The 22,053-nt window shown below is 36.7% G+C and overlaps 1 protein-coding gene across 1 annotated transcript in view; it reads left to right on the top strand.

Annotated features, from left to right (window-relative positions):
- PJA2 (praja ring finger ubiquitin ligase 2) overlaps nt 1-22,053 on the top strand; it is a 78,814-nt gene that overhangs the window by 6,921 nt on the left and 49,840 nt on the right. The window contains exons 2-3 of the mRNA XM_082650262.1: nt 19,887-20,004; nt 21,316-21,516. Coding sequence (XP_082506388.1) covers nt 19,974-20,004; nt 21,316-21,516 — 232 coding nt within the window. The 5' untranslated portion in view covers nt 19,887-19,973. The remainder of the gene's footprint in view (nt 1-19,886; nt 20,005-21,315; nt 21,517-22,053) is intronic.

The following is a 22,053-nucleotide window of genomic DNA, read 5'->3' as shown; positions in this document are numbered from 1 at the left end:
ATGGACCCCTTTGTCATTATATAGTATCCTTCTTTGTCTCTGGTAATATTTCTTCTGCAGTCTACTTTATCAGATATTAATACTGCCACTCCATCTTTCTTTTGATTCATGTTTGCATGATTTAAAAAAACACCTTTAAAAGCATTTATTTTTAAAAAAGAAAAGCACTTTAAAGGCACACATAATATGAAAGTAAAATGATTGGATAAATATTGTTTGCAAACACTCACCAAAAGAAGGCTGATGTGCCTATATTAATATTGTACAAAATAGACATAAAGGAAGAAGTATAAGAGATAACAGGAAAGTATCATAATAAGTAGGTCAGTTCATCAAGACGATATAATAATCCTAAGTGTGTGTTTACCTAATAACATAGCTTCTGAATATAGAAGTTAATATAATTAGCAGTAAAGATAGTATGCATTCATAGCTGGAGATTTTACATATACATTTGATGTAACTGATAGAACAATTATATAAAAATACCAGTATGGGAATAGAAAATTTGAATGACATGATTAATCAACTTGATATAATTGACATTCATAGAACATATTATCTAAAGACTGAAGACTATACTTTTTTTTTCAAGTGCACTTGGGACATTTGCCAAAATATTCTGGTCCTTGAAGTATGATCAAATTTCACAGAATTGAAATTATACAGTACATGTTTTCTGATCACTGTGGAATTAATTACAACTCAGGAACAGAAAATAACTATCAAGGCTCCAAATGTTTGAAGATTAATCAAGACATTTCTAAATAGCCCATGAATCAAAATGAAGTCACGATGGAAATTAGAAAATATTTTGATCTGAAAAACAACAGAAGTATTACATCAGAGCTTGTTGAGTGTAACTGAAGCAGTGCTTTGAGAGGACTTTATTGCTTTATACAGGCACGCTTCATTTTTATTGTGCTTTGTTTCATTGCACTTCACAGATACTGTGTTTCTCTACAAACTGAGGTTTACGGCAACCCTGCAATGAGCAAGTTTATCGGTGCCATTTGTCCAACAGCATTTTCTCACTGATAGTTAGCACTTTTTTGACAGTAAAATACTTTTTTTTTTTTCTTTGCGGTATGCAGGCCTCTCACTGTTGTGGCCTCTCCCGTTGCGGAGCAGAGGCTCCAGACGCGCAGGCTCAGCGGCCATGGCTCACGGGCCCAGCCGCTCCGCGACATGTGGGATCCTCCCGGACCGGGGCACGAACCCGTGTCCCCTGCATCGGCAGGCGGACTGTCAACCACTGCGCCACCAGGGAAGCCTCAGTAAAATACTTTTTAATTAAGTTGTGTCCATTGGGGTTTTTTTTAACCACAATGCTATTACATGCTTAATAGACTACACTATAGCAAAAATGTAACTTTTATACACACTGTGAAACCAAAAAAAAATTTACTTCCTTTGTTGCACTGTTCACTTTATTTTGGTGGTTTGAAACTGAACCCACAATATCTCTGAGGTATGCCTGTATGCATATATTAGTAAGGAAGAAAAGTTCAAAATCAGTGGTGTAAGCTCACAACTGAAGGGAGCAACAAATTAAACCCAAAGAAAGCAGAAAGAAGGAAGTAGTAAATATAAAAGTAGAAATCAATGAAACAGAAAAATTTACAGTTTGTTGAGAAGACTTTTAAAAAATAATAAGCCTGTAGTGACTGATCAAGAAAAAATTGGGGGACAACAGACAATACCAATACTAAGAATGAAAAACTGAAGCATCACTACAAATTGTATAGATATTAAATTGTTAAGGAAAATTATGAACAATTTTATATTAGTACATATTTGCTAACTTGAATGAAAGGTCATAATCTTTGAAAAACAAATTGAATTTATTAAAAACTTTTCCATCAAGAAAACCCCAGGCCCAGATGGCTTCACTGGTAAACCTCTCAAACATTTAAGTAAGATATAATGGTAATTTTACACAGACTTTTTCGAGAACTGAAAAAGAAAACATTTCCCTGAACATTTTATGATTTTTGCCTAATCTTGGTAGGAAAAACCTAACAAGAACATGAGAAAAAAGAGATAATTACAGGCCAATAATTCTCAAGAACATAGATACAGAGATAATCCAGTGATATGTAAAAAAGATATCACAGATTTGTTCCAGGAATACAAGGTTGGTTTTTGTTTTACAATTAATCAATGTAGTCCATCTCTTTAACAGTGTAGAAGACTCATACGATCATCTCTGTAGATGGAGAAATCATTTGACAAAAGTCACCATCTGTCGTGTTAAAAAATCCTCATCAAATTAGGAATAGAAGAAAATACTGTTAATTTTCTGGAGTATCAACAACAACAACAAAAACCCTACAGCTAATATCATACTCAATGAAAAACCTTGTTTCATGTCCCATATCTTTTTTTTTTCTATTTAACATTATGCTGGAATTCTAACCAGTGCCCTCAGGATAAAAAAAGTTAATTTTAAAAAACGGAAAAAAAAATTTTTTTTTTGCGGTACGCGGGCCTTTCACTGTTGTGGCCTCTCCCGTTGCGGAGCACAGGCTCCGGATGCGCAGGCTCAGCGGCCATGGCTCACGGGCCCAGCCACTCCGCGGCATGTGGGATCTTCCTGGACCGGGGCACGAACCCTTGTCTCCTGCATTGGCAGGCGGACTCTCAACCACTGCGCCACCAGGGAAGCCCTAAAAATTGGAAAAAAATTTTAAAAGTGTTTACCAGCAAAGTTTTAGAATAAGTGAATTTAGCAAGGTGACTGGATACAAGGACAACATGCAAAAATTAACTGTAAGTTGTGTGTTAGCAACCAAAAAGTATGAAATAAAATTAGAAAAGTACATTTAGAATAGCATCAAAATATGTAAGATACCTAAGGATAAATATAATAAAAACTTGGGCAAAACTTCTACACTGAAAAATATAAAACAGTGCTGAGACATTTTAAAATACTTAAATAAGTGGAGAAATATTCCATCTTTATATGGTAGGAACTCAATATTGTTAAAATGTCAATTACCCCAGGTTGAGCTATAGGTTCAATAAAATTTCAATTAAAATCCCAGAATTTAAAAATTTTAATCAAATGGATTCCAAAATTTATATCAAAATGTAAATGTCTCAAGACTTGCTATAAAGTTACAGTAATTAAGACAGTGTTATATTAGAACCAGGTAGACAAAAAGACCAATGGAAGAATATGAGTGTCTAGAAATAGACCTTCACATATGTCATTTCTTGGTTTATGACAAAAGCTGCACTGAAGTTAAGAAAACATTTACTTTTAATAGTGTTAGATAAATTGGATATTGGATATTTGGGAATAAATGAACCTTGATTTTTACTTGATAGTATATTCAAAAGCTCATTTGAGTTGGATCATAGAACTAAATGTAAAAGCTAAAATTATCAAGATTCTAGAAGAAAACCTAGAAGTATATCTTCATCACCGTGGGGTAGGCAAAAATTTTTTAAATAGAACATAAAATTGATAAATTAGACTACAATCAGTTACAAATTTCTATTCATGAAGACATCATTAAAGAAAAGAGGCAAGCCACAGACTGCAAGAATATACTCACATTAAGTAAATCTGGTGAAAGACTTGTATCCAGAAAAATATAAGTAACTCTTAAAAATCAAAAAGAAAAAGGCAAACAACACACATTAAAAAATATGCAAAAAAGCAGGCAGGTCTTCACAAAAGAAGTTATCCAAAAGGCCAATGTGCATAGGTAAAGGTGCTCTACATCAGTGGTCCCCAACCTTTTTGGCACCAGGGACTGGTTTCATGGAAGACAGTTTTTCCATGGACCGGCAAGGGGGGATGGTTCAGGCGGTAATGCGAGCAGTGGGGAGAGATGGGGAGTGGCAGATGAAGCTTCCCTCTCCCGCCGCTCATCTCCTTCTGTGCGGCCTGGTTCCTAACAGGCTGCGGACTGGTAGTGGTCTGCGGCCCGGGGTTTGAGGATCCCTCCTCTACATTATTACTCATCAGGGAAATGTCACAATGAGGCACCATCACACCCCTGTCAGAATGGCTGAAATTAGAGACTGAAAATATCAAGTGTTGCCAAGGATGTGAAACAATATCAAGTGTTGCCAAGGGTATGAAACAACTGATACTCTTTTTTTTTTTTTTTTTTTTTTGCGGTACGCGGGTCTCTCACTGTTGTGGCCTCTCCCGTTGCAGAGCACAGTTTCCGCGGCCATGGCTCACCGGCCTAGCTGCTCTGTGGTATGTGGGATCTTCCCGGACCGGGGCACGAACCCGTGTCCCCTGCATCGGCAGGCGGACTCCCAACCACTGCGCCACCAGGGAAGCCCACAGCTGATACTCTTATATATTGCTGGTGGGAATGTCAGGTTGTTTCAGCCACTTTACAAAACTGTCAGTATGTGTTATAGCTAAACATAGCTGTGGACTGTGATCCAGTAATTTCAGGTCAGATGTACCCAAGAAAGGTAAACAAAACAAAACAAAACATGTACAAGGATGTTCATAACGTGAATGAATCCCAGAAACATTGTGTCAAGCAAAAGTAGACAGACACAAAAGAGTTCATGATGTATGATTCCACTTGTATGAAGTTTAAAATAGGAAAAACTAAACTGAGGTAATAGAGGTCAGGAGAGTGGTTGCCTTTGGTTCGTGAGGAGTCAGTGTCTTGGAAGGAGAGAGAGAGAGAACCCTCTGAAGTGATGGTATATGATTTACATCTTGACATAGGTGGTAGTTTTTCAGATATATACCTATGTAAAAATTCATTGAATTGTAATATGTACTTGAGTTTTATACTTTATTATATGTAAACAATTCTTCAACAAATGATTGCAGAGAAAAGGAAAATAATTTAAGTTTTTATCATGAAAAGTTCCAAACAAATTTCAGTAGAGTACAAGGAGCCCCCACGTACATACCATCTTGCTTCAACATTTTGCCATGCTTGTTTCTGTATCTCCCCAACCGCCATTCACATATGTTCCCTTTTTTTTTGTTTTTTTGGTATTACTCACATCTAAATGTCTATCACAGATACATTAATTTATTCTGAGCATATTTTGTGTTTTTTAACATCAGATGAAATTTGCTACCTTTTCATATGCATAACATTTTATTTTTTATTTTCCTTATTTCCTGTACCCTTGTTTTTTCTTTTCCTGGCTCACTGACGTGAAAATAAATCTCTGCAGCTTTTTTTTTTTAATTGAAGTATAGTTGATTTACAGTGTTGTGTTAGTTCTCTGCAGCTTTTTTATTCTGAGCTGACTGACTTGCACATCTCAAAAGAGGGTAGGTTGAGCAGCATCCTTATTTGTGACACATTTGAATCAGAGATCTTCCTATCTAAATGAGGTAAATTTGACGAATGTTCTTCATCTTGTTTTTTAATGAATTGATACTATATTTTTTCATCTTACTTTTCTTTTGTTAATCTTTTTCCCCCTTAGCCAATTACGCTTCCAGTAAAACACAGAAAATATTGTTCTACTGTGTTGGGTGTATGCTCATTCAAGTCTTTCTTCAAGGATTGCTGTTGATAGTCTTTAAAAAAAACAGTATTTTGTTAACACTTTTTTTTTTTAACAGAATGAGAAGTTTATAAACACTTGGTGAGATAGAGGGTTTACCAGAACAGAATTTGAAAATACAGTTTTTTACCTACTTAAATATAACATTTTTGGATTATTTGTTTCTGATTATGTATATTTTATGTCTGAGTTATGTTTTGTAATGTAATTTTCACTGTACCAATGCTGAGTTTACTGTTCCTCTTTTACAGTGGTTTACAAAAAAGTTTTCAGAGAAGAGTAGTAGTTAATCAAGTATAGCCTTCTGTCAGGTTACCTCTTGTAACTAGGGATAGCAAACCCATTTCATCTTAGAAGTTTAACAGTTGTACCTGAAATTTTCTCTCTGATTTAGGTATTATCATTTCTACAGCTGCTCCTTGCAGAATTTGCCAGTCATAGCCTGGAAGTTTGCTTGTGTAGCAGCTTGTAACTTTCAAGTCTTGTGGTTGATAATAGATTACTTGATTTACTGAATGTGTCCAGTTGCTTACAGTGATATATGGGAGTAATGTCACCTCAGTCCTTATTTATTGTTTCCTAGTTAGATGTACTGAATATTTTGCAGTTGTATATATGTATAAGCAACTATTTGTGCTTGTGGATAGAAGACATGAAAAATCTAGAGATACATTAAAAATAATATGTAAGCGTGAAACAGAATCAAGTGCAAGCTTACATTGTTCAAAATGGATACTTTATTAATCTCCTGGGATATTTACTTTGCCTTAGCAGCTGAAAGTGGAACGATGAGATAATGTTAGGAAGCTAAGTTTCAACGTAATTGGTTCCAACATATATGAAACAGCTTTCTAGTGGCATTTGTCAGAGTTTGTCATAAACTCATTTTGTCATGAAGTGTTGATTTCTGAATATATAGCTCAAGTGTGGTAATAATTACAAAATTTTGTATGACTAAAGAATTATCTTACTAAAAGGAAATGCAGGCTAGATAATTATAAAAGTTTGGTTTTTTTTTTTTTTTTTTTTTGCGGTACGCGGGCCCCCCACTGCTGTGGCCTCTCCCGCTGCGGAGCACAGGCTCCGGACGCACAGGCTCAGCGGCCATGGCTCACGGGCCCAGCCGCTCCGCGGCATGTGGGATCCTCCCGGACCGGGGCACGAACCCACGTCCCCTGCATCGGCAGGCGGACTCTCAACCACTGCGCCACCAGGGAAGCCCTATAAAAGTTTGTTTTAAGAGGAATCTTAAGAAACATTTCTAGGGCACTTTGGAAGCATATATGTAAAGCTAAATATGGGAGAATATAAAATAAATATTCCAGTGGGCTTGGAAGAGTAATCAAGACTTCCCTCTTCAAATAGTTGGATCAAATTGTATTTGTTTCTGAACTAGCTTTTTGTTTTGTTCTGTTTCTTATATAACAGTATCTGAGTTTTAGGTGTCCAACATTATGATTCAACATCTGTGTTCATTACAAAGTGATCATTACCAAAAGTCTAGTTACCATTCATTACCATATATTCTTGGTGGGAATGTAAATTGGTGCAGCCACTATGGAAAACAATATGGAGGTCCCTCAAAAAATTAAAAATAGAACTATCATCTGATCCAGAAATTCCACTTATGGGTATTTATTTGAAGAAAATGAAAACACTAACTTGAAAAGATATATGCACCCCATGTTCAGTGAAGCATCATTTACAACAGCCAAGATATGGGAACAGCCTAAGTGCCCATCCGTGGATAAATAGATAAAGAAGATGTGGGGTGTGTGTGTGTGTGTGTGTGTGTGTGTGTGTGTATGTATATAATGGGATATTAGCCATTAAAAATAATGAAATCTTGGTATTGTGACAATATGGGTGGACCTTGAGGGCATTTTGCTAAGAAATCAAACAGAGAAAGACGAATACCATGTGATCTCACATGTGGAATCTTAAAAAACAAAAAAACCCAAACTCATACATACAGAGAACAGATTGGTAGTTGCCAGAGGTGGGGGTTAGGAGCAGGCAAAATGGATGAAGGGGCTCAGAAAGTGCATATTTCCAGTTATAAAATATGTAAGTCATGGGCATGTAATGTACAGCATGTTGACTAATAGTTAATAGTACTATGTGGCATATTTGCAAGTTGCTAAGAGAGTAGATTTTAAAAGTTCTTTTCACAAGAAAAAAATTTCATAACTGTATAGTAACAGATATTAACTAGACTTGTGATTATTTCACAATATATATAAATATTGAATAATTATGTTGTACACCTAATACAATGTTATATGTCATTAACACCCCCCCCCCCTTTTTTTTTTTTTCCAAGTGAGTTTTTTCTGGCTCCCAGCAGATGGATCACAGTGGTATAGATACAGGCTTTCAGTTGAAACTTTTCTTCTGGAAGTTCAACTGATTTCTCTCTTTCTGCCTAAAACTTCATTTAAATTATTTAGATGTAAATTCTAAAAGTAAGTGTTCCTGATCCAGTAGCTTTTCAATGAGTATCTACTAGGTGATAGGTGGAGTGTAAGTGCTAAGCAGCAGTTCTGACACTGTCAACAAGCAAAAGGCCAGTATAATTCATTTTGGTACTGTTATCCCTAACATGGCATTTTCCAAGCTGAGAATAAGTAGATCTTTTAAAGGGAGAAAATGTACTTTCATGAGATGGTATTAGAAAATCTTCATTCTGGTGATAGGTGGAAATATAAGAAAATTCAGAATCTAAGTACACGTAATTGAAATTGCTTGTATTTATCTAATACAGGATAATTTGTTATGCAGCAATAGACCTAGCAGCTCAGAACATTTATTATCTCATAGTTTCTATGGGTCAGAAATTTAGGAACAGCCTGGCTGGGTAGTTTTGGATCAAGGTCTCATGAGTCTACAATCAAGATGTAGGCTGGGACTGCAGTCATCTGAAGCCTTGACTGGGGCTGGAGGATCTGCGTCCTAGGTGGTTCATTCACATGGCTATTGCCAGAAGACATCAGTTTCTTCTGGCTTTTGGCAGAAACTGCCAGTTCCTCATCATGTGGACCTTTCCATAGGACTGCTTGAGTGATCTTATGGTGTAGCACCTGGCTTCTCCCAGAGAGAGTGAGCCAAGAGAGAGTAAGGAGGAAGCCACAATGTCTTCTGTGCCTGAATCTTGTACATCACACACTTCTATCATTTTATCTTCATTAGAAAAAAGTCACTAATTATAGCCTACACTTAAAGGGAACAAATTAGGCTCTGCTTTTTGAAGGGAGAAGTATCAAAGAATTTGTGGACATATTATAAAACCAGCACATTATTCTAACAGAGGTATGGTGATATTACTAAAGTGAGTGGGCTACATTGCAAAAATAATAATAATAAATGTGTAAGTTTTAAGTATTATACAAGCTGGTCTGTTAGTTGACTACTCAGTGGTGTAGGAGAACTATGATTCTGAAGGCAGTTCAAGGTGTAGGCTTAGTATGTATCAACTTCAGTGTATATTGTGTTCATTTAGATATATGAACATTCATTATTCTGTTTGCTTAAGTCTTTTGCTTTATTACTATTTTATTTATTTTTTAACATTTATTAAAGTATAGTTGCTTTACAATGGTGTGTTAGTTTCTGTTGTACAACAGAGTGAATCAGCTATATGTATACATATATCCCCATATCCCCTCCCTCTTGCGTCTCCCTCCCACCCTCCCTATCGCACCTCTCTAGGTGGTCACAAAGCACCAAGTTGATCTCCCTGTGCTATGTGGCTGCTTCCCACTGGCTATCTGTTTTACATTTGGTAGTGTATGTATGTCCATGCCACTCTCTCACTTCATCCCAGCTTACCCTTCCCCACCCTGTGTCCTTAAGTCCATTCTCTACATCTGCATCTTTATTCCTGTCCTGCCCCTAGGTTCTTCAGAACCACTTTTGTTTTTAGATTCCATATACATGTGTTAGCGTACGGTATTTTTTTTTCTCTTTCTAACTTGCTTTACTCTGTATGACAGACTCTAGGTCCATCCACCTCACTACAGATAACTCAATTTGGCTTCTTTTAATGGCTGAGTAATATTCCATTGTATGTATGTGCCACATCTTCTTTATCCATTCATCTGTCGATGGACACTTAGGTTGCTTCCATGTCCTGGCTATTGTAAATAGTGCTGCAATGAACAATGTGGTACATGACTCTTTTTGCATTATGGTCTTCTCAGGGTATATGCCTAGTAGTGGGATTACTGGGTCATATGGAATTTTTTTTTTTTTAGATTTTAAGGAACCTCCATACTGTTCTCCATAGTGGCTGTATCAATTTACATTCCCACCAAAAGTGTAGGAGGGTTCCCTTTTCTCCACACCCTCTCCAGCATTTATTGTTTGTAGATTTTTTTTTTTTTTTTTTTTTTTGCGGTACGCGGGCCTCTCACTGTTGTGGCCTCTCCCGTTGCGGGGCACAGGCTCCGGACGCGCAGGCTCAGCGGCCATGGCTCACGGGCCCAGCCGCTCCGCGGCATGTGGGATCCTCCCAGACGGGGGCACGAACCTGCGTCCCCTGCATCGGTGTTTGTAGATTTTTTAATGATGGCCATTCTGACCTGTGTGAGGTAATACCTCATTGTAGTTTTAATTTGCATTTCTCTAATGATTAGTGATGTTGACCATCCTTTCATATGTTTGTTGGCAATCTGTATATCTTCTTAGGAGAAATGTCTATTTAGGTCTTCTGCCCATTTTTACATTGGGTTTTTTTTTTTTTTTTTTTTTTGATGTTGAGCTGCATGAGCTACTTGTATATTTTGAAGATTGATCCTTTGTCAGTTGCTTCATTTGCAAATATTTTCTCCCATTCTGAGGGTTGTCTTTTCATCTTGTTTATGGTTTCCTTTGCTGTGCAAAAGTTTTGAAGTTTCATTAGGTCCCATTTGTTTATTTTTGTTTTTATTTCCATTTCTCTAGGAGTTGGGTCAAAAAGGATCTTGCTGTGATTTATGTAATAGAGTGTTGTGCCTGTGTTTTCCTCTAAGAGTTTGATAGTGTCTGGTCTTACATTTTGGTCTTTAATCCATTTTGAGTTTATTTTTATGTATGGTATTAGTGAATGTTCTAATTTCATTCTTTTCCATGTAGCTGTCCAGTTTTCCCAGCACCACTCATTGAAGAGGCTGTCTTATCTCCATTGTATATGCTTGCCTCCTTCATCAAAGATAAGGTGACCATATGTGCGTGGATTTATCTCTGGTCTTTTCATCCTGTTCCATTGATCTATATTTCTGTTTTTGTGCCAGTACCGTACTGTATTTATTACTGTAGCTTTGTAGTATAGTTTGAAGTCAGGAAGCCACATTCCTCCAGCTCCGTTTTTCTTTCTCAAGATTGCTTTGGCTATTAGGGGTCTTTTGATTTTCCATACAAATTGTGAAATTTTTTGTTCTAGTTCTGTGAAAAATGCCATTGGTACTTTGATAGGGATTGCATTGAATCTGTAGATTGCTTTCAGTAGTATAGCCATTGTCACAATGTTGATTCTTTCAATCCAAGAACATGGTATATCTCTCCATCTGTTTGTATCATCTTTAATTTCTTTCATCAGTGTCTTATAGTTTTCTGCATACAGGTCTTTTGTCTCCTTAGGTAGGTTTATTCCTAGGTATTTTATTCTTTTTGTTGCAATGGTGAATGGGAGTGTTTCCTTAATTTCTCTTCCAGAGTTTTCATCATTAGTATATAGGAATGCAAGAGATTTCTGTGCATTAATTTGGTATTCTGCTACTTTATCAAATTCATTGATTAGCTCTAGTAGTTTTCTGGTTGCATCTTTAGGATTCTCTATGTGTAGTATCATGACATAAGCAAACAGTGAGAGCTTTACTTCTTCTTTTCTGATCTGGATTCCTTTTATTTCTTTTTCTTCTCTGATTGCTGTGGCTGAAACTTCCAAAACTTTGTTGAATAATAGTGGTGAGAGTGGGCATCCTTGTCTTGTTAATGATCTTAGAGGAAATCATTTCAGTTTTTCACCATTGAGGACTATGTTGTCTGTGGGTTTGTCATATATGACCTTTATTATGTTGAGTTAGGTTCCCTCTATGCCCAGTTTCTGGAGAGTTTTTTATCATAAATGGGTGTTGAATTTTGTCGAAAGCTTTTTCTGCATCTACTGAGATTTTCATATGGTTTTTATCCTTCAATTTGTTAATATGGTGTATCACATTGATTTGCAAATATTGAAGAATCCTTGCATTCCTGGGATAAACCCCACTTGATCATGGTGTATGATCCTTTTAATGTTATGTTGGATTCTGTTTGCTAGTATTTGGTTGAGGATTTTTGCATCTGTGTTCATCAGTCATATTGTCCTGTAGTTTGAGAAGGATAGGTGTTAGCTCTTCTCTAAATGTTTGATGGAATTCGCCTGTGAAGCCATCTGGTCCTGGGCTTTTGTTTGTTTGAAGATTTTTTTTTTTTGTGGTACGCGGGCCTCTCACTGTTTTGGCCTCTCCCGTTGCGGAGCACAGGCTCCGGACGCGCAGGCTCAGCAGCCATGGCTCACAGGCCCAGCCGCTCCGCGGCATGTGGGATCTTCCCGGACCGGGGCATGAACTTGCGTCCCCTGCATCGGCAGGCGGACTCTCAACCACTGCGCCACCAGGGAAGCCCTGTTTGAAGATTTTTAATCACCGTTTCAATTTCAGTGCTTGTGATTGGTCTGTTTATATTTTCTATTTCTTCCTGGTTCAGTCTTGGAAGGCTGTACTTTTGTAAGAATTTGTCCATTTTTTCCATGTTGTCCATCTTATTGGCATACAGTTGCTTGTAGTAATCTCTCATGATCCTTTGTATTTCTGCAGTGTCAGTTGTTACTTCTCCTTTTTCATTTCTAATTCTATTGATTTGAGTCTTCTCCCTTTTTTTTTTTGTTTGTTTGTTTTTGCTGTATGCGGGCCTCTCACTGTTGTGGCCTCTCCCGTTGCGGACCACAGGCTCCGGACGCACAGGCTCAGCAGCCATGGCTCACGGGCCCAGCTGCCCCGCGGCATGTGGGATCTTCCCGAACCGTGGCACAAACCAGTGTTGCCTGCACCGGCAGGCGGAACCTCAACCACTGTGCCACCAGGGAAGCCCTCCCTTTTTTTCTTGCTGAGTCTGGCTAATGGTTTATCAACTTTGTTTATCATCTCAAAGAACCAGCTTTTAGTTTTATTCATCTTTGCTATTGTTTCCTTCATTTGTTTTTCATTTATTTCTGATCTGATCTTTATGATTTCTTTCCTTCGGCTAACGTTGGGTTTTTTTTTTTTTTCCTTCTTTCTCTAATTGATTTAGGTGTAAGGGTAGGTTGTTTATTTGAGATGTTTCTTGTTTCTTGAGGTAGGATCGTATTGCTGTAAACTTCCCTTTTAGAACTGCTTTTGCTGCATCCCATATGTTTTGGGTCATCATGTTTCTAGGTATTGTTTGATTTCCTCTCTGATTTCTTTGGTGATCTCTTGGTTATTTAGTAGCAAATTGTTTAGCCTCCATGTGTTTGTATTTTTTAGTTTTTTTTTTCCCTGTAATTGATATCTAGTCTCATAGTGTTGTGGTTGGAAAGGATACTTGATATGATTTCAGTTTTCTTAAATTTACCAAGGCTTGATTTGTGACCGAAGATATAATCTATCCTGGAGAATGTTCCATGAACACTTGAGGAGAAAGTGTATTCTGTTGTTTCTGAGTGGAATGTCCTATAAATATCAATTAAGTCCATCTTGTTTAATGTGTCATTTAAAGCTTGTGTTTCCTTATTTTTTTTCATTTTGGATGATCTGTCCATTGGTGAAAGTGGGGTGGTAAAGTCCCCTACTATTATTGTGTTACCATTGATTTCCCCTTTTATGGCTTTTAGCATTTGCCTTATGTATTGAGGTGCTCCTATGTTGGTTGCATAAATATTTAAATTGTTATATCTTCTTGGATTGATCCCTTGATCATTATGTACTGTCCTTCTTTGTCTCTTGTAATAGTCTTTATTTTAAAGTCTATTTTGTCTGATATGAGAATTGCTTCTCCAGCTTTTTTTGATTTCCATTTGCATGGAATATTTTTTTCCTTCCTCTCACTTTCAGTCTGTGGGTGTCCCTAGGTCTGAAGTGGGTCTCTTGTAGACAGCATATATACAGGTCTTGTTTTTGTATCCATTCAGCCCCTCTTTGTCTTTTGATTGGAGCATTTAATCCATTTACATTTCAGGTAATTATCAATATGTATGTTTCTGTTGCCATTTTCTTAATTGTTTTGGGTTTGTTATTGTAGACCTTTTCCTTCTCTTGTGTTTCCTGCCTTGAGAAGTTCCTTTAGTATTTGCTGTAAAGCTTTTTTGTTGGTCCTGAATTCTCTTAGCTTTTGCTTGTCTGTAAAGGTTGTAATTTCTCCATCAAATCTGAATGAGATCTTTGCTGGGTAGAGTAATCTTTGTTGTAGGCTTTTCCCTTTCATCACTTTAAATATGTCCTGCCACTCCTTTCTGGCTTGCAGAGTTTCTGCTGATAGATCAGCTGTTAACCTTATGGGGATTCTCTTGTATGTTATTTGTTGCCTTCCCCTTGCTGCTTTCAATATTTTTTCTCTTTGTATTAATTTTTTTATAGTTTACATAATATGTGTCTTGGCGTGTTTCTTCTTGGATTTATCCTTTATGGGACTCTGCATTTCCTGGACTTGACTGACTATTTCCTCTCCCATGTTAGGGAAGTTTTCAACTATAATCTCTTCAAATATTTTGTCAGTCCCTTTCTTTTTCTCTTCTTCTTCGGGACCCCTAAAATTCGAATGTTGATGTGTTTAATGTTGTCCCAGAGGTCTCTGAGACTGTCCTCAATTTTTTTCATTTTTTTTTCTTTATTCTGCTCTGCAGTAGTTATTTCCACTATTTTATCTTCCAGGTCACTTACCCGTTTTTCTGCCTCAGTTATTCTGCTGTTGATTCCTTTTAGAGAATTTTTAATTTCATTTATTGTGTTGTTCATCATTGTTTGTTTGCTCTTTAGTTCTTCCATGTCCTTGTTAAATGGTTCTTGTATTTTCTTCTATTTCCAAGATTTTGGATCATCTTTACTATCATTATTCTGAATTCTCTTTCACGTAGACTGCTTATCTCCTCTTCATTTGTTTGGTCTGGTTGGTTTTTACCTTGCTCCTTCATCTGCTGTATATTTCTCTGTCTTCTTCTTTTGCTTACCTTACTTTGTTTGGGGTCTCCTTTTTGCAGGCTGCAGGTTCATAGTTCCCATTGTTTTTGGTATCTGCCCCCAGTGGGTAAGGCTGGTTCAGTGCGTTATGTAGGCTTCCTAGTGGAGGGGACTGGTGCCTGTGTTCTGTTGAATGAGGCTGGATCTTTTCTTTCTGGTGGGCAGGGCTGCGTCAGGTGGTGTGTTTTGGGGTGTCCGTGAACTTATGATTTTAGGCAGCCTCTCTGCTAATGGGTGGGGCTGTGTTCCTGTCTGGCTTGCTGGTTGTTTGGCATGGGGTGTCTTGCACTGGAGCTTGCTGGTCATTGAGTGGAGCTGGGTCTTAGCATTGAGTCGGGGATCTCTGGGAGAGCTCTCGCGGATTGATATTACGTGGGGCCCGGAGGTTTCTGGTGGTCCCGTGTTCTGAACTCAGCTCTCCCACCTCAGGCTGATGCCTGACACCCGGCTGGAACACCAAGACCCTGTCAACCAGATGGCCAGGTACATGGGGGAGTTTCTTGCCTTTTGGGAGGTGTGAGGTCTTCTGCCAGCGTTTAGTAGGTGTTCTGTAGGAGTTGTTCCACATGTAGTTGTATGTTTGATGTATTTGTGGGGGGGAAGGTGATCTCCACGTCTTAACTCCTCTACCATCTTGAAGGTCCTCTTTTATTACTATTTTAGATTTTTAGTTTTCTGAATTAGTTCTACTACCACTAGCTTTCATTTAATGTGTGTAAGTATAAGTGTTGGAGTTAGAATATAAGTATTCCCAACTGTTCGTCTCTTTTCATTATATTTTCATATTTCCATCAGAGAAAGGAGCACAGAATTGCCATTCATTCATTCATTCATCCCTTTTTTCACAACTGTTTAAATTCATATCTTGTTAGAGAATGTAAAGACACAGTGCATTTAATAGACATAATGCACTTAAAGCAAGGTCTTTATCTTTAAATTCACCACAGTCTTTCAATTCTGCTGTGGGAAGTGTACACCCCATACCCATGCTTTTCCTTGTATTCTTTTGAAGGTTGTTTCCATTGCCTATCTAGAGCTGCTGGTGTACTATCCTAGTTAAAATTATAAATGATGCTATCTAGGTAAAAAGCTGGAAGATCTAGAATTAATACTTCCCTGATTAACTCCTTTAATTCTTAGACAGCAGCATATTTATGGAGTTTTTTTGGGTTTTTTTTTTTGGTTATTGTTTTTGCTTTTATAATTAGGAAGACGTATATGAAGATTCCACAGCATTTGAGATGAATAATCGTCACAAGTAGAGAGGAATCATATGTTACTTATTAGGTGAATAGTACTAGCAAAGGAAACGTTTCTTTAGAGAAGACTCAGAAACCAAATGTTCCCAATAAACTTTAGATACAAATTTGGCACTGATGAATTAATCATTTTAATCTTGACACAGAGCTAGGTCTTTATTCTTTATTATTTATCCTCTCCTCCCTGTTTTGCTTTGTTTTCTCTTTTATACTTCAGAGATAGGAACGAGTTACATTTGTCTACATAGCTGGCCTCAGATAAAATAGAGATAATTAGTGTCTACAGAGAGATTCTAGTCTACATTTTATTCGTAAGACAAGAGCCACTATTGAAAATGATGATGATGATGACAGAAGAAGAAGGGAATAAGAAAGTGCAAGAAATTTCAAAAATTATTGTAGAGAATGTTGGAAGGCTGGAATTTAAAGCAGATGAAAGCTACCATTCCGTAAATTGAAAATGAGAAAGAAAAGTTTAGAGACAAAGGATTAAACTGCATGGGCCAAATACAGTGAAAATAGGAAGGAAAAGAAGAAGGACATCTTTGAGACAATCTAATGAAAGCCTTTAAATTAAAGCAGCCCTACTAGGGCTATGGAGTAGAAATTTTTTAAATGGTCTAAGAAAGTCCTTGCGAAATTATAGAATACTATTTATTAAGAGAAAATCCTAATTATTCCGAAGAGAAAAATTGGTTTACCTACAAAAGGATGAGAAATAAACTGGCAGAACAGTTTCTTAACAGCAACATGGGATGCTTAGAAAACATTGCCTTTTAGAGTTTGTAAAAAATGATTTTGTTTTGACCTATATCCAAAGTGTAAGGGAAAGATGAAAATATTTTGACATGCAAAGACTCAGTGTTTACCTCCTTAAATAAAATTCCTGAAACAATTACTTGAAGATCTTCTAGTAAAGACAAAACAAACAAATGCACACCCCGTCCCAAAACAAACAAAAGAAAGGAAAACATGGGTTTCAAATCAGGGGACCTAACTCAGAAGTACCATCAAAAGTTAGCACAGAAGTAGTTGGATCTTGAAAACAAGTAGACTAAATTTATATCAGGATGTTGGAGGGCTCCAAAAATAATCTTTTAGAAGGAAGTGGATTCATGTTGAAGAAAAGTATGATTAAGAAACAGAGCGATTTTCATGATTTTGTACTCTTAACAGCACTCTCTCAACAGCACATTCTGCAGGCATTTATACCCACTGTTCTACCAAAGGTGCCCCGTGTCAGGAACTCCAGTAATCTTCCATGTTGCTAAGTCTAGTGGTCAGTTATAGATCCTTGTCATACTTTACTTTTTAGCAGCATTGGCACAGTGGATCAATTCTTTGGTCTAAAGCCCTGTCTTCATTTGACATCCACACTCCTGGATTTTTTCTTTTCTCTCACAAGCCCCTCTCATTGGTCGGTTTTCCTGATACTTCTTTTTCCCTGGCCTCTTAATTTTGGATCATCTCAGGGTTCAGCCCATGAACTTCTTTCCTTCTCCAAGCCTACTTAGACATCTCTTCCAAGTTCAAGCCCTTTTGAATATTGTCCATATCCTGATAACTCCCAAATTATACTGGCAGTTCAGAATTGTCCAGTGAACTCCAGCATCCTATTTAACATTTCTACTTGAATATCTAATAGATATCTCAAATTTAGCACATCCAGAACTAAACTCAAGATACTTTCTCCAAACCTATGTCTTCCACAGATTTTCCTGTCAGTTAATGTCAACTCTGTTTTTCTAGTTGCCCAGGCTATAAAACTTAGAGTCAGCCTCAAATCCTTACCTTCTTTCATAACCTACATCAGAAAACTTTGTTGGCTCTACTTTCACAATATAGACAGAATCTGACCATTTCTCACCACCTGTTTTTACTCTGGTCCAAACCACTGTGATCTCTTGTCAGTATTTCCATAGCTTTCTAGCCAGTCTTCCTGCCTTTGACCTTGTTCCCCTTCATCTAAACACAGTAGCCAGGACTTCCCTGGTGGCGCAGTAGTTGAGAGTCCGCCTGCCAATGCAGGGGACACGGGTTTGTGCCCTGGTCCGGGAAGATCCCACATGCCGCGGAGCGGCTGGGCCTGTGAGCCATGGCCGCTGAGCCCGCGCGTCCGGAGCCTGTGCTCCGCAAGGGGAGAGGCCACAACAGTGGGAGGCCCACGTACCAAAAAAATAAATAAATAAAAAAATAAACACAGTAGCCAGAGTGTTCCTTTTAAAACAGAAGTTCTCTTCTCAGAACTGTTTGGTGGTTTTCCCTCTCACTCAAAATAAAACCTACATTTCTTCTATTATCCTGTAAAGACCTATGTTGTTTGTTCCACCTTACTCCCTTCTCCCTAATTAACTTTCTGACCTCATCTGTTACTTTCTCTCGTCCTCATTCCATCCCAGACTTCTTGCTAAGGTAAATTCTGGAAATTCTTACTTCAGGATCTTCTTTTTATTCTGCTGAGAATGTTCTTTCCCTAGGTTTACACGTGGCTCCCTCCTCACAGGTGTTTGCTCAAATGATTCCTTCTCAGTGAGGCCTTCCCTAACCACACTACTTTAAACTGCACACCCTTAGGAGCTCTTTATTCTCTGCTCTGTTTTGCTCCATAGTATTTATTGTCTAACATATCTTTATTTTTTACTGATTTGTTTAATGTCTATACCCCATACTGCAGTTTTAGGAAGGCAGGAATATTTGTCTATTTTGTTCATTGTTATATCCTCAGCACTGAAAATAGTGCCTGGAATATTGCCTTATTTCAAAGAAAAGACTTTGGGTAAAATACTCATGAACTTAAATCCATGGCCGACCTTTGAGTCTGCATGTATTATTATACTGTGAATCTGTGAAGATTCAAGTTAATTGCACATTATTTTTCTTACTATTAAAACAATATTAATCAGAGCTTGTGTTTTTGCCAGTATGGTAGAATTATTTTCTTGATATTCCTTTACCCTTTAGCTATTGTTAACCATCTGACTTGATTTAGCTATATTAGAACATTACTGTACAACCTATTGCTGAATTTGTAATTTATATGGGAGGATATGTGTACTTTTATGTATGTTAATTTATAGCTATACATGGCTAGATAGATATATACAGTTAAACTAATTTTCAGAACTATCATCTTGTAACAGCTTTAAGTTGGTGGTAGGCAGTTTAGCAATAGCTCGTTTTTAAGTAATTAAAGTATTTAATTAAAAAGCTAAGCTCTTGACAAACTTTAAAAAAAGGCACAGGTTGCAACTTTTAAAATAGTAAATAAGTGGATTAACTTCAAAACAGATGAAGTCATTTTATACTTTGCATGGTAAATTTTAGTTCTTCTAATTTAGAATGGGTTTTTCTTTGGGATTAAAATATCTGAATGATCAATTGACTATTATTGTAAAGAACAAGTGTATCATTTTTATACACGTTAATTATTAATTGTCATAAGCCACCATATATTTTTAAAATGTACCACTATACATTTTTAAAATGAAGTTTGTATTCTTAGGGTTAACTTCTTTTAACAAGGGCTAAAGGAACTTAGTGTTTGATGGAGAAGCAGATAGTGTGTAGTAGACCCCCAAACAGTTTGGTCACATACCCCAATCAACACTTCTCCCAATATATTTGCTTATTTCCTTATAAATTATTTGTGTGTTGTTATCATTGTCAATCTTAAGGATGATACATACTTAAGGCAAGGTTTTTCAAGAGGAGATCTAAATCTCTTTTAAATAGCCATCTTCATAGTTTTGAGGTTTTTTGATTGACTTGTCAGATCCAATTGTGTTTTTCTCTGTTATTATGGGCTAGCTAAGAACTTCACTAGGAGAAGTAGTATTAGTTTTGCTATTTTTGTTTTGTGCTGTATTATTACTATTTTGTTTAATCCATGGTTTCTTTGTAGGAATCTCCTGCAGCTTATCCATTGTGTGAGTAAAAACTAAATCACATCCATAATTCCACCGAACTGGGCACACAAAAACTGCCATATATGTCACAGTATACTGAAAAGGAGCCAGCAGGTAAGCAAGGTGTCTCTGTCAGTTCCTCTACATTGAGAACTTCATATTTTTCCTTCCAGATTCCTTGAGTACCATACGTGATGTGTGATCATCGTCTTACTTAAGGCTAGTTTCAATCCATGTATTGAATATTTATAAAGCTTAATTTCTAATTTTGATACAAAAATGAGTATAAATAGAAACTCATATTTTCTTTCCGTACCCTCTTGGCATCTATTGTGCTTTTCACTTTGGAGACTGTTCTTTTGGAGGTTTTGTTAAGGGAACTGGTCTGGAGTCATAATATTGGGTTATTGGACAAGTTTCTTAAATAATTCATTTTAACCCTAGTTTTTTATTCTTTAAAATAAAATACAGTATCCACCTCAACAGGTTTGTGAGGGGATGAAGTAACAATGTAACACTTGGTATCATATAATGTTATAAATACAGGTTTTTGTGCTTAAAAGCAATTATATTTCTTGTTCTAATGCAATAAAACAAAAATGTGTAACTTTTTCATTTATTGACTATTTTGTATACTGTGAGAAAATATTTTGTTTAGTTCCTGCATAATATATGTAAAACTCAATGGATTAAGCAAACTTTTACTATATGTATATATGAGATAATGTCCTACTCAGTAAAAGATGCTACTGTTGCTACTGTATATCCCTCAGGCATCGAACTTAGTATTCGAGTTGTTCAAATGTTGATGGCTTTTTCTTTTCATACACACCATATGTATACCATTTGTAGTTTTGAAGAGTTTGACTTGGCTCACCACTGTTTTCTTTTGGAGAGTTTTACCTGACCCTGATCTTTGGGATATATTTTATTGTGGTCCCGTTAGTTCTTTATAATAGTACAGATACCATCTAAAGAAATTACTTGTTACCTTTGACTGGAATTTATTCACTTTTAATGTAATTGAAACCATCGTATCATGTACGTGTGAATAATTCACTCAACAAATATGTATTGAGCACTTATACATAAGGTACTTTGATAACTTGGAGAATCATTCTCCCATCCTTAAGGAGCTTTTACAGTATAGTAATTTGGCAAGTGGAAAAAAATTGGGGTAAGTAAGGTTATAAAAATCTGAAATACCTTAAAGGAACCAAACTTTAAGATATTTGGGGGATAAGGGGTTCACATAACTCTCATAATGTAGTATTTCATGTTTTCTTTTCAGGTATGTTTTATATTGCTAGTAAGGGGCATTCGATGTTCAGTAGCATATGATTTGGCAATATATGTTGAAACATTACCCCAAATGTCAGAATAAGTCATTGCTGTGTCTCTTTTATTTTTAACTTTGTTTTTCAGCAATGGATCAAGAATCCAGCAAGGCGGCCTGGCCCAAACCAGCAGGAGGATATCAGACAATCACAGGCAGGCGATATGGCAGAAGACATGCATATGTCAGTTTCAAACCATGTATGACCAGGCATGAAAGAAGCTTAGGTAGGGCTGGTGATGACTATGAAGTGTTGGAACTAGATGATGTTCCAAAAGAAAATTCCTCAGGTATGCAACATGGGATTATTTAAAAGCTATTAATAACCATGTAAGAATTGATCTTGTAATATTTGAAATAGTGAGTGGGTTTTATGTGTGTCTCTGAGTATAAATGCTATACATTTCCTATCAAGAAATTCATTTCAAAATTTTCTATTAACTTAACAGTGTATACATTTAAACATAGAAAAAGATAGAATATGGCCAATCAATAACTACATTGTCATGGCAGTGATTACATGTTGTCACATCCTTCAGCCAGAGGAATTCTTCATCTTTCAATCCAAAAAAATTTTTAATGTGACCTGAGTATATTTTTCCCTGCATATTACATTTAAATAGCTTTTTGTTTTATTTGTATCTCAATAATTTAGCTTGGTTAAGTTGATTCTTTTAGAATCATATAAAATATAAATGTCAAGTAATACATAGTTATTTAATTAAAATTTCCTAATTATTCATTAGTTTGAAAAAGTATTTTGCAGGTATCCATGTACTATAACTACACATTTTTGGACTGGAATGTCATCTTCCTCTTGTCCTGAG

This window comes from Grampus griseus (assembly GCF_964374135.1).
Source record: "Grampus griseus genome assembly, chromosome: 3".
Taxonomy (NCBI): domain Eukaryota; kingdom Metazoa; phylum Chordata; class Mammalia; order Artiodactyla; family Delphinidae; genus Grampus; species Grampus griseus.
The sequence above is the reverse complement of the archived record's forward strand: the minus strand, read 5'-3'. Positions and strand labels throughout refer to the sequence as shown.